General features: G+C 42.6%; 1 protein-coding gene across 1 annotated transcript; it reads left to right on the forward strand.

Moving 5' to 3' along the window:
- The first annotated feature begins 1,458 nt into the window (after positions 1 to 1,458).
- On the forward strand, positions 1,459 to 13,797 carry ywhag1 (3-monooxygenase/tryptophan 5-monooxygenase activation protein, gamma polypeptide 1). The gene is made up of 2 exons (XM_084565334.1): positions 1,459 to 1,776; positions 13,091 to 13,797. Exons 1-2 carry the CDS (start codon positions 1,690 to 1,692, stop codon positions 13,745 to 13,747), a joined length of 744 nt encoding a protein of 247 aa, XP_084421460.1. The 5' UTR covers positions 1,459 to 1,689; the 3' UTR covers positions 13,748 to 13,797.
- The last annotated feature ends 216 nt before the right edge of the window (positions 13,798 to 14,013 follow it).

The raw sequence follows: 14,013 nt of genomic DNA on the forward strand, positions 1-14,013 counted from the left end.
GGTGGGAGGGGCCCCTTCATTTCTTAGGACTGTGTGCACAAACAAATAAAATAGCTAGATTTTGATACAGGTCCATGTATTAGACAAGGCAAGATCAATGAGGCCTTTACCTTCAAATGGTGTTGTGGTATGCTGAATTGCGTGACAGGAAGTTTCAATGTATCATATGGACAAGTCTTTCTTAGTTTTAAATTGCTGATATTCCAAATAGACTTATCTTTTCTTCATGCCTTTGTGTCTCCTACATTAGTCCTGCTCACTGGCGTGCTAACAGTTAGCAACAGTTAGCTTCAGTGGGTTCTACAGTTGTCCAGCAGCAGTGTTCTCATCTCTTATGATTAATGTTACCATTTGAACTACTTGTCATACTTCAAATGTAACTCGTAAACATGTGGATAGAAAATCAAAAGTTATATACTCAAAAAGCTTGGTATTCAAATGGTAAAATTGACTGTAAGTCGTGAGAAGACTGTTCCTAGCCACCATGGCAGTAGCAAGCTAACGACTGGCTAACTCAGTGTAGTAAATGTAAAGGCATAACGCTAACATGAGGCTAATGGGAATATCAGTATTTCACTCATACATATTAGAAAGTTACAAAGAAACCTTTATACAGCTAAATTGCAATATGTTAACCATTCACTTCCATCATTTTTGAAAATGTAATCAAACAACTGAAGTCTAAGAGATTGTAAATACCACAAGATATGGCCATTCATATGCACTCTTCTCATGTACACAGTAAACAGGACTCCATTTGAATGCATCAACAGACTTCCGCATGTATTCCACATTCATAATCGAATCTTTCTTTTATCTCTGATGAACAATACGCCAGGCAGACTTTTCTGCCCACAAATATTTTGTGGTGGAAAGTTGGTCGGGGTCACTCTGTTGGGAACCGATTATGAGCTAGGAATGTGCTGGGCCAGTCAAATCATTAGAGTGAAACGGTTGAAACATGCCCCAGTACGATATGAAAATGTGTTACCAGACTCATATCCTGATCTGAATTGAGTCTGGCTATGTCTCTGCACCTTTTCTTTGCTCTTATTTTTCTTGAGTTGAGCAAACGACATGTATGTTGATGAAGGTTTGTTGGTGGTAGAAAAGCGGTACAGCAAATCTTGAGGCAGCCATGTTTTCCCCACTTTGTGTATTGCACCTGTTATGATCAAAAATGATGCAAGTCCAACTTCCACCTTATATTGCTCTAGCAAATGCAGGATTTGTTGTGTCATGCCTTTTACAGGTGCCCCGAGGAAAAGATGCTCAGGGAAGTTGGCGACTGCCCGGTTGACAGTGGAGCTCTATATTTAGGATGAGCTGAATGTGCGCTCGAATAGTATGAAAGAATGATTCATAACGGTATAGCACTAAACGTGTCCCCTCATCCCTGCACATTTGCAGTGTAAGTAGCCTGAGTGTGGGGCAATAGGCTGCACTGTCAGTGTCTCTGGGCTGCCAGGGTCGTTACATCACTCCGCGAGGACACGCCTTTTTGGGTGGTGACACAACCGAGGGAAAAAGTGCTCGGAGGGGGAGGGGTGTCCCGTCGGCAGGCACACAGACAGCAGGCAGCAGCTGCAGCGACAGGACCCGGCACAGTTAATCTGCATTAAAACATTCACACTACGATTTTTTAGCTCCGAGACACACGGAACAGCAACACACTACACGACTTCTAAAATGGTAGACCGCGAGCAACTGGTGCAGAAAGCCAGGCTGGCCGAGCAGGCAGAGAGGTATGATGATATGGCAGCTGCCATGAAATCGGTAAGTAGCCTTCCTCTGTAATGACCTTTCTCCTTTCCTTCTCACTTTTTTTTTAGTCATAAATATATCATACATTTAATCACAACGACATGTGTGTATTTGTAAGAAGTGTCTTAACGCTGGCTAAGCCTACCATTGTGGCAGAAATCCGCAGACAGGGACCCTGTCTCTGCGTTAGGGCACATTTTAACTTAAGCGGATAAGCCACGCAAAATTGGTGTATGAGACTTATGATTAAAGATCACTTTTAAGAGAAATCCACAGCCGTGAGTGTGACAAGGGACTCCTGTAATAGTATTAGCCAACATCATTTTGGACAGGACTCCGAGGCCCGGTCAGCCCGTGTTCACATTTCACCCGTTCCCACACATATGAGAGGTATCGGTGGGATCCGTGCGAAATGGTGAGGTTCTGGTGAAATGGAGTGATTCACGGTGGATCGGAGGGTTCCGCTGGCGGCGTGCTGCGGCGGATTGTGGTTGTCTGAGATGCGGACTGTTTGATCTTGGGGCGGTGCCTTTCGCCTGGCTCCTTCGTGAGCGGCCGGGCTGCCTGGTTGTAAAAGAACTGATGGAAATGAATCACAGGGCAGCGATAAGAGGTGAATGAGTCATCTCCTGTCTGGATCTGATCGAGCCCAACGACGGGAATCGGAAAAATCCAGTCGAGAGATGCGCATTGCTATGGGAGCAGAGGACGGGCTAGGGTTGGTACCATGATGAGAGTGACATGGCAGGCTGCGCTGATGGTCGGGTTCCGGTTTACGCGAAATAATGAGCAGTCGATTTAGTGTGAAATGCTACTTTTCTTTAGGTTGACGTGGAGAAACGGGCTCTCCTGCCTCTTACTGCTGCACGTTTGGCGCATTGGGTGAGAAAAAAAAAAAAAAAAAAGAAGAAGCAATGTTGGCTGAAGGTTGATCGCAATCGATTTGCGCAGAAGCGGCGCACAAAATACGAAGCGTTCACCTTCCAGACGTGGGTGTAGCTGGACGGACAGCTTTCCAGAATCATCTCCGGAGATGTCATATTGCAGCAAACGGCCCGTCCTTGTCCGCACAGCCGTGAGCATGACGGAGCGCCTGTGTTAATCGATGCTGTGTAGCAGCCGCATCCCTGCGTCCTCGACCTCTTACAGCAGGTTCCCACACAGAGGCGTGCCGCAGCATCTGCCAAGATGCAGCACAGGCCCACCCGTAGTGCACCATTTCATAGGCAGCGATTTCTCACAGCTTCACAAAGGCTGCATCTCACTGTATCATGACAGCCTGGACAGTGAGAATTGGAGGAGCGGGCGGCTTGCTGTGCTGTATGAGCATGCCTGGGCTCCTTTATTTAAAAATAATGGCCACAATGCCATTGTCAAGCCTTAAATCATGTTGTTCCTCACAATTAGTGACTTCTTAATGAACACTTAAAGGTTTCTAGCAACCTTTACAATCTGTTTTACTAGTATTTTCAGATACTAGTAGCTTTGGTATCATACTTGTATAATTTCCATGATCATTAACATCTTATAGACTCATATTGGTCTATTTTTCAGTCCCTTTAATAGCAGATGAAGAAGCTACTTCCTATACATCAGCTTCAGCTCCAGGAGTCAATAAGTAAGCTGTGAGAGTGTTTTAAGGCCACGCTGTGCGCTGCTCTCTAGGACGGGCCTGTAGTGGTAATTCCAGAGGGGGCCCGGCTCCACCCCTTCTCATTTGTGCCGAGTCAGAGGGAGCAAGCTGCCCCTCACCCAGCCAGTCTCTCTGCAGCACTGGGCAGCGGGGTGTGTCTGCTGCCTCGCCCATCATTTGAGGGGAATCCCTTGCCACTGCAGACATGGCAACCGCCCCGGTGGCAACGGATCCAAATAACCCGGGATGGCAGGACACGATGCCGCACCCGTTGTCAGGAGGATTGGAAGGCTTCAGGCAGAGGATCCAGGCCCAGCAAGACACATTTTTTAGTCTGTCTGATACTTGTAAATCCAGCCAAACCATCCACGCAGAGACTCATTATAAGGGTCCAGTTCTGTTCGAATGTAATTCTAAAAGCAACATAATCAGATCAGAGGGCCGCCTTATCCATAGTCAGTGTGTTACCTACACTAGATGGAGGCTGGTACGTCGCCAGTTTGGAGATGCAGAAAAGAGTACCAGCATGGAAGCAGTTTAAGCCAACAAAACAAGGCCCACCTCAAAAACGAAACAAAAATGAATTCTTAAATTCTTGTGTATTAACATTGTAATATACTGGAAATATCTAGCTTATTGGCTGTGAGACTAATCTAAAACATGTGTAATACATTTCCATTGTAATACCCCCTTTGAGAATTACACTAAATTTAAAATTCCACACAAAAGATGTATAAATCACTATTTCTATTACACATCACAATTTGGCAACTTGCAGCATTTCACAATGATACCTCATGGTCTGTCCACGTGCTTTATCTGGAAGTCATTACCTTGCAACTGCTACATGATTTGCATCCTAGACACTTAACTCAAATAGCTAATGGCAAAGTTGTACAAAAAGCACACATCACAAATGACCCTCCAAATGGCTCATGATAATTCATCATGTGTTTCAAAGACTTGTACTGTTAGATATTGGTGTTCCTCTGCATTTTATAACAATAGCTCCTCCACTGAAGGAAATGCACTCAAGTTTATCACCGAGAACATTTCGACTGTGAATATTGAATATTTATGTGAAAAGATCTCTGTACTACAGTGTGCATATCTAATGAAAGTATTACATCACAATATCCACATGGGAGAGGGAGAGTCAGCCCTTTGATACAGTCCTTATTCATTCTCGAAGGCTGGCATAACCAGTGTTAATGGAAGAGATGCTTTTAGATTGTCAGGAGAACGTTCTTCTCCCATTCAGTGAAACCCGTACACATTACCTTATCAAGAAGAGATGAAGCAAAACATAAATCTAATAGAAACCATTAAACTGTTTTGCCATCAAAATCAAATGGAGCCTGTTTGCAACCCAGGCATCATACAAACATGATGCATTTTATTGAACATGTGCTCTGATTGATATGGGAACACTTGCACTTGGTCAATCACTAAAGTCAGCATCGCTGTTAACAGATACTGTAGCCCCACGTAGATGGCCACTAAACCACAGAGTTGACCAGAATTATCTTGCATGAAGTAACTACTAGGGCTGTTAAAGTTAATGAATCTCAAGCAGCACTTTAAGGTATATATTTAATACGTATTAAAAAAGTGATTAATTTGCATTCTTGTATGTTAACTATAACAGCTATTAAATATTTGAATCTGCTGACAGCCCCAGTAACTACACAATGAAGGCTAGGTTCCTGCTCGATCTCGCCATCTCTCTCTCTTTCCTTTTCTGTTTTTGTTTCCCCCCAATCAACCACTTCCTGTTGTGTTGACTAAAAGCTCACAAGTACGGCCCAAAAGATTTCAGCTGATGCATTTTAACACAATCCGACTCCAGATGTCAGCTTGGCCCTTTTCTCTCATCCAACCATTCATTCATTCCACCTTGGTTTGACCATTTCAGTGTTGATTTGAATTATGCCAGGCATGTTTGAGTTACGTAGCAACAGCGGCTGAGACTGTATTACTGTACACACACACACAAACACACACCCCCACCCACCCTGTTGGAGAGCTGACTTGGTCTTAGGAAGTGCATGGCACAGAGAGCCAAGGCTTCCATCACACTTAATGAACTGAACGCATTATTCACCCACAGAAGCATCCATTCAGTGCATTAGCAGATTTGTTGTGCTGAAGCTGCTTCATATGCTGTTGCTTTTTGATAAAGATACTTAAATACACAGAGCTGCTAATTATCTAACCAAATGAGGTGTAAAATATGTGTTTAATTGTCAAAGTCATTGGGTTTCCCAGAGGTCTAATAGATATATTATAGGTAATACATTCTATAGTGTGGATAACGGGTATCCCGTTTCTTATATTTTGCCGCAGCAACATTTTTCAATGGACAACCTGTAAGTGGGCGTAGGTTTTAGATTACTATACAACAATATCATAGTCCCAGAAAATGTCTGTCTTTTGCCAGTCACCATTTCCCAAAAGGCATCAAACTGCTATTGCTTTCATTCTTTTTGAGGGAAGAGCAAACTCCTGAACCTCCAATTATGAATGCAGTCGGTGTCATCTAAGGATGGCCTGAAATGAGTTTTGACTCGGTGGTGAGTCACAAAAGCACTACTAATAACGCCCACCATAGCCACCTACACGCACTATAATCAGGTTCATTTCACACCATCTCAGAGCTTTTCTTACATTAGCTGGAGTATGTGCACTTCAGCAGCACCTTATTATCTTGATGTTGACTGTTCCTTGTGCTTCCTCGTCATCACTGGGTGCAGGGACATTAGAGCTTGCTGCATTATAAGGCCTCTCATAGACACCTCTGTTCAGATCTGCAGTTTGCTGTAGTTCAAAAGACAGGAAGTATAAAAATTAGTATTCATCTTGGCTACTTTAAATAGCATTTGCGAAAACTTTTACCCAGTGCTACTATATTCACAATACTATGTCAAAACTGGCATTTATACCAAGTCATCAAGTTACTAACTAATAATTGAACATTTCACTTGGGACTTTACAAGCACCTGCTGAGACTGTGGGATCCCTGATCATGGTCCTGTATGTCAAAATCCACTTCGGCAGCTAGTTGTCTGAGTTCTCTAAAAAAAATTAATCTTACATTGTTCATGTCACAGTTTTCTTAGCATCTAACCTGCCTTCGTCAACATATTGGTGTGTTTCAAAAACAAAAAAATCTACAGGTGATACAGCTGCTGACCGTGGCCATTAACATAGGCAATCCATTAACCACACCCTTGGGTGTGCTGGCAATAAAAGGCTTAGTCATCTGGGAAAAGTCAAACCCCGGCTGAACAGCAGAAGGAAGCCATTGTCACTGGCACTGAACATCTGTGAGCAATTTTCAGAGTTGTAAAATACTCCTCTTTTGGTCCGATAACCCTTCAAACACATTAACCTGTTACGCAAACTAGACTTAAAGGATTATATTTCATCATCTACTTGAAGCAACACGCCCCCACCCCCTCCTCTCAAAACGGTGCTCTAGGTTATTGTTACTTCTCTCTTCACTCTGACTTATGTTTTATATCTATGTGCAGAACCAGAAGGACACCCACTTACTTCAGCTCAAGTTGAAAATTCTGTATATCAGTATCCAGATGGGATCCTAGACATAGGTATGAGAATAAGACGATGAACAAATAAAATGTGGTAGTGGTTTATGCTCATATCCATTATGTACAGATATTAATTATTATTACAGAAATCATCGTATGTGGGGACATATTTGCTTTTCGATATAATAAATTTAATAATAATAATACATTTTATTTGTAACGCACTTTACATCAAAGCAATGACCTCAAAGTGCTACAATGCACATAAAACAACATCAATTAGTAAGACAGTGATAAATTTACCAGATCACAGTAGGGCGATTTAGGTAAAATCAGCATGGTCAGCAAGGACTCTGTGGCCAACAAGGGCACTGTTCTACCTCATCAAGAGGATATATGACAAACTTCAGGATTTACTGAAAATTTAATCTGTGGACGTTTTTGTTTTTCTTGTAAAGTATATACTTGAAATTTCTTTTCCCCTGATGTGGGTTATTTGTTGTTGCGTTTGTCAGAATTTTCTACATTTTTGCATAAAAATGACTTGGAACACCAAATGACACAGAAATGCTATACTTGTGTATTCATTTATTTAAGAAATTGAATCACTTACACATATCTGAGGGTTGCAAGAGGAAGTGAACCCTTGTTTTCACTAACGGGTGTGACCCCCTTGTGAAGCAATAACACCACCTAAATATTTCCAGTAACTGCTGATCAGTTGTCTACAGAGGCCTGGAGGAGTTTTAGCCCATTCCTCATTACAGAACTGCTTCAGTTCTGAGTTGTCGGTGGGTTTCCTCACAGAAACTGCTTGCTTCAGGTCCTTCCTCTACATTTCTATTGGATTAAGGCCAAGACTTTGACTTGGCCATTCCAAAACATTAATTTGGTTCTTCTTTAACCATTCTTTTGTCGAATAACTTGTGTGCTTGGGATAGTTGTCATGCTGTATGACTCAGTTCCTCTTAAGATTCGACTAATGGACAGATGATCTGATATTTTCTTCGCCCAGATGCAGCAAAATGGGCCCAAATAAGGACATTACCACCCCCATGTTTCATGGACAGGATGAGGTTCTGATGCTGGAATGCTGTGTTTTTCGTCTCCAAACATGACGTCCATCATTTAAGCCAAATAATTCTACTTTAGTTTCATCCTTCCACAAAACATTTTCCCAGTAGTCTTCTGGCTTGTCCACATGATGTTTAGCAAACTGCGGACATTCAGAAATGTTTTTTTGGAGGGAGAACAGCGTCTTTGTCCTTGCCGCTCTGCCATGCCACACCATGGTTGTTCAGTGTTCTACTGGTGGTGGATTCGTGAACATTAACATTAGTCAATACAAGAGAGGCCGTTAGATGCTTTGTTAGCCTGGGTTCCTTTGTGACTTCTTGGAGTGATCTTTGTTGGTCGACAACTCCTGTGGAGGGTAACAGTCATCTTAAATCTCCATCTCTGAGTGTGCCAAACTCTTTACAGATGGTTTTGTAACCTTTAACCTTTTCCAACCTGACGATTAACAACTCTTTTTCTGAGGTCCTCAGAAAGCTCCTCTGTCTGTGTAATCAATGCACTTAGACAAACATGTGCTGTGAAGATCAGACCGTGACAAATCCTTGATTTTTTTTAATGAGTCTCATTACATTGGTTGGAAACACTAATGAACAGATAGACTCTAGTTTGACCTTGAAATGAATTTGTATTCCTAGATGTGCACTTACTTTTGCACCTGTAAACAAATACACAACATTTTTGTTTCATTTCTTCGATTGCCTTCTCTTTTGAGTCACTTTTATGCAGAAATGCACAAAAGTCTTTTTGTTTTTTCCACACTGCATAAAATATGAAACCTTTCAACATCCAGGTTCCTAGAAGATGGGCCAGCCCAAAAATATTTAGGTGTGAAACAGCCTGCATCCCTGACAGTCTTTCACCATGTACTAGTAATGCAATTGCACAATAATCTCAGCACTTTCATTGTTTGTAATGCCATTAGTCAACATTTCACGTAGAACACATCTGCTTCTGACAACAGCAGCTAAGCAGGAAAATATGTGGGCTGAACACAGCAGCTTCATACTCATTGTATCTTTTCAATAAGCCTCACAGTAATTTTTGACAGGTTCATGCACCAGCATGAAATTGAGCCAATTTCCACCACGCTTTCACTTTAGATACAGTGTACTGTATGTTGCCTGTATTGTAGCGTATACTAACAGAGAGATCCTAGTTTACATTAACCAGTGTTTTGCCTCACTCTATACAGTCCAGTAGCCTAATTAGGTTCCTCTATTTGCCTCACATTTGGATTCAACCATTAGCTGTAATCATAGAGAAACAAAGGGCTACTTGATGCACCCTCAGCACCATCATTACACAGACATGCTGCCTTGCTTCCCCCTTTACTTAGCACCAGGTTCTTTTTGGCTAAACTGGCTAACACAAGTCACACCGCCAGTGACGTCAGGTAGTCCACGGCTGCCTGAGAGAAGGTCTGCAGGGGGGTTGTCACATCATGTTGTCACAAATGATGATAAGTGACTAGGGAGTGAGTGCAATTGAGCTAAAAAAGACAGGAAGGAAAGTATGGGATAGAAAGAAAAAAAGCTGTGGGACTGTGGAAAGCCTTCATTATGTGGAATGTAAGCTATTAAATAGAAATGTAAGGCGGCGGGCATTGAGTTGAGAGGTCCAATGCTCTCATCCCTGCAGCACTTGCTGTGATATTAACAGCAGAGAGCTGTCAAAGAGGAAGTTATTGATTGTCCTGCTTGGCCTTTGTTTGTATTAACACTCGGTTGTTTGGAAGTTTGACTGCCTTGTGTAAGGATGAGTCATGAGAGAGCAGGCGCGATTGATGAGCTTTATGGGTAGACAGAGCCCTATTGTCATTCTCTCACCACAGCTTCCGTCAGGGCTTTCTGCTTGCCCTGCAGCCTTCTCAAACAAAGGCAGCCATGTTTGTACAGATGGGTTGTTTAGGCCTTGTTTTTCTGACCTCTGTGTTGCTCCAGCCCTGACACTCAGGCAAGTTGCATCCACTGTGGGTCAGATACTTGTTTGCGCTAATTGTAATTTTATGGGCTGAGGCATAGAGAGCCGAAGCTTTGCTTCAGGAATGATTGGTGGGGGAGGTTTAGTGGCTGGTGGACTGTCTTCTGGGCTTGTAACTCGGGATCGTTATGCAATGGAATTCATTTTATTGTGTGCTTGCTTTCAAACTCTTCCAGTACAAAGGTCATTTCATTTATGACAGTTGTAATTTTTACAACATCTTGTGTGGAAACTCTCCTTGGTGAACAAGCTCAAACCTCTACTGCTCTGCTGGTGGCCATGTAGAGGCTTTGTTCATAACAATTCAGAGTAAGCTAGGAGATAAATCCTGATGATTGAGCTCTGATCAGTGTGTAAGATAGACAAATACCGATGTTTGCTTACTTTGGTGAGCATTAAATCCAAAAGGTTATATACAGAGTTAGTTTATAAAGATATTGTGTATCATAGTTGTTCCCAGTGGATACGCTGGAAGGTTCAATGAAAAAGCAGGTGGAAGTAGCTACAACAGTGCATTTTCTTTCTAAGTAGTCCTCGTTAGAGCTGGGTTGGGCTGCACAGACATACTGGTAAGTTATAGCACGAAGAGAGGATTTATATATGATTGTTGGTTGACTTGGTTACAGAGCACCTTAATACCTCATCTGATGTTGGGGTTAGCATTTCTAATGTTATGAGACAGGGGTCTGGGTTTTTAGTAAAGTGTATGATAATGTGTCCTTGGCGTTTTTGGGGTTTTGGTGTAGTTTAACCAAAATTTGAATCATTAGATTATGGTTTATTACAAGTACACAGGTCAGATAGATATACGAGTAAAATTAATTGAAATTGTGACTCTATATTGTCAAGAAATTATATGTTCAGTGTCGGTTGAAGATCTTCTCATGGTACCCTCAAAAGCTATACTAAAGCGTCAGTCTTGTGGTGGCAGGGGTTCACCAAAACCCATGACTGTCTGTACCAAATTTAATGGCAATAAATTTGATGTTTTCCCCTGACTCAGCTATTTCAACATCTTGGCATCAGGCTGTTTTCTGGGGGCCACAAATATCTGCACAAACTTCAGGTCGATCCTGCTGATCTGTAGGCGGTGAGGAAGGCTCACGGAATGTTCAAAATTGACAGAAGCACACTTCCTACCAGCCTCATCGTGTTCATTAAACTAAGCAGACAGACTAGTCACGATCCTCAGGCCCTTCATGCATCTCGCAAACAAGAGACCGAAGTGAAAAGGTTGCTTTGCGGTTTAGCTGTTTTCACTTATCCCCCCGCTGTGCTGCAGCCTTCACCATATCATCAGCCATGTCAGCATCCTCGCCATGAGCAGCTTGTGGCCAGCCTCTCCAGCAGAGATAGTAAGGCTCTCACAAACAAAGCAGATTTTACAGTCGCCATGGAAACTGGAGATTGCATCACAGATTGCTCTTTGCCCCCCCTCCCTTTTACAGTTAAAGCAAAACTCAGTCTGACTGCTACTTTGTGTCACTGAGCAAAGAATTACGGTGAAAGATGGGTGTCGATGTACGTAAGGGCTTATGAATGAAGAGAATGTTTCATCAGATGAGCATATAATAAGTCATACGTTTGTAGCAACAGAGGCTGTGGCAACAACTGGAGCAGAGACGAGCAGCTAATGTGACACATCTGTTCGCTTATAATGACTCTGATGCATCTTAAAGGTCACAAGTTTAAGCTTTCCATTCTCTCCGTGCCCTTGAGCAAGACTTTAAAGTGCAATCATGTGTTCAGGGTGCTGTATGTTTACACTGTCAACAGTACGGGTACAGCTTCTGTAGAATATTTGTCATGCTGTGAATTAAAAACCTACAAAAGTGTCATGAATGTACCTTTGTAGCACGGTGGCAGGAGAGTTTGACCTCAGCAACACATTTATCTGCAACAAAACAAGCAAATAATAAAAAGTATTAACTAAAAGATGCTAATGTCTGTTTGGTTCAGACTGAAATCTAGATTGCCACAACCTTTTCTGCAGCTATTCATGATCCTCAGAGGATGGATCCCATTCATTGGCGATCGCTTGATTTATACATAGCACCACTATGCGGTTAACAGCTTGCCATTTATTTTTTTATCTGAGTCTTGACAAGTTTTCGGGGCACTATTAAGAGTGCCCTAAAGGATGAATCCAAAAAACTTCAATGATCCCCTGATCACTTCAGACACTACACTAGGGACTTAAAATATTAATATCCAATGTTAATGTCCAATGTCTTGGTTTGATGATGATCTTCAGTTCAGTACTTTGTATTTAGAGCCAGTTAGCAAATGCTAATGTTTTAGCAAATTAAGATTGTTCACATGTCAACATACTTTACAAACATGTCAGCATACAGTACTGTCACCAACACTGATTATGGATTAGATCTCTGTATGCATAATGGCAAGTGGGTCTTTTTGAATTTTTTATTTTATTTTTTTTGCATAGTAGAAAACACCGTGACTTTTAACATTTATAAGCATCTAAGGAGTTTCATTACAATCCCATCAGTTTTAATGTAGTTTTGTGTCGGGCGGTGCCACATTCAGGAGCATGCATTGTGAAGAGCTGTTCCACGTGATTGGCTGGGGCCCCACGCTTTACTGTGCACATGGAACTGAATTCTGCGCTGATAAAGAAAGTAACAACAGGCTTTATATTCAGAAAAGGTCTGTAAAGATGCCTCTGCTGCACAGTCCCAGTGGGGTATAAAGGATTAAATCCTTCAGCCAGACACTGGCCTGTCAAAACCAAACAAAACCCGCTTTCAGAGCTGCGGACAGCCAATCAGCAGTCACTTTACAGGGTGATGTCAGTGTGCCAGGGGTGTGGCTTACACTGCTGGATGTAGGGACTGTTGTCTTGGGTGTAGTCGAGTTCATCTGGAGCTACATTAGAGCTGTTTTTTTTGTTCTTCTGTGTATATTGTTCAGCACTTTGTGATTGCTGTAGTTTGTTTTTTGTAGATAATCATATTTTAAACATTGTTGAGTGTTTCAAGAAATATTTTAACATATTCGTTATAAAGAGCACAGTTGAGATAAGGCTAATGCCTGCGTATTTTTCTTTCTGTCTTGTTTTTTTAAGGTCACAGAACTGAATGAAGCACTATCTAATGAGGAGAGGAACCTCCTCTCTGTGGCCTATAAGAATGTGGTTGGGGCCAGGCGCTCATCCTGGCGCGTCATCTCCAGCATTGAGCAGAAGACGACGGCTGACGGCAACGAGAAGAAGATTGAGATGGTGCGGGCCTACCGGGAAAAGATCGAGAAGGAGCTGGAGGCCGTCTGCCAGGACGTGCTCAACCTCCTCGACAACTTCCTGATCAAGAACTGCAACGAAACACAGCATGAGAGCAAGGTGTTCTACTTGAAGATGAAGGGCGACTACTACCGTTACCTGGCTGAGGTGGCCACGGGGGAGAAGAGAGCCGCAGTGGTGGAGTCCTCCGAGAAGTCCTACAGCGAGGCCCACGAGATCAGCAAGGAGCACATGCAGCCCACCCACCCCATCCGCCTGGGCCTGGCTCTCAACTACTCCGTCTTCTACTACGAGATCCAGAACGCACCGGAGCAGGCGTGCCACCTGGCCAAGACCGCCTTCGACGATGCCATCGCCGAGCTGGACACCCTCAACGAGGACTCCTACAAAGACTCCACTCTCATCATGCAGCTGCTACGAGACAACTTGACGCTGTGGACGAGCGACCAGCAGGACGACGAGGGAGGAGAGGGCAACAACTAAAGAGTCGAAATCCTCATTCTGCCAAAACAACACAACACGCGCGCTCACAAATGATGATAAAAAAAAAATAATAATAATAATAGTTAAAATGTTCTTAGAAATTTAAAAAAAGGGAGGGTGGGTTGGGGTGGCGGAACGTCGGCGGCCAATTTAGCCGATGGTACTGACGCAGCTGCTGTTCTTTATTTTTCCACAAATTAAAAGTGAAAAAAGTAAGAGGGAAGACGATTTTAGTTTGAGAAATAACATAATGAAAAAATACGAAA

The sequence above is a fragment of the Chelon labrosus genome, assembly GCF_963514085.1.
Source record: "Chelon labrosus genome assembly, chromosome: 17".
Taxonomy (NCBI): Eukaryota; Metazoa; Chordata; class Actinopteri; order Mugiliformes; family Mugilidae; genus Chelon; species Chelon labrosus.

Coding starts and splice junctions, on each gene's coding strand:
- ywhag1 (XM_084565334.1), top strand. CDS start 1,690: ATGGTAGACCGCGAGCAACTGGTGCAGAAAGCCAGGCTGGCCGAGCAG. Junction 1,777..13,090: donor TGGCAGCTGCCATGAAATCG/GTAAGTAGCCTT, acceptor TGTTTTTTTAAG/GTCACAGAACTGAATGAAGC.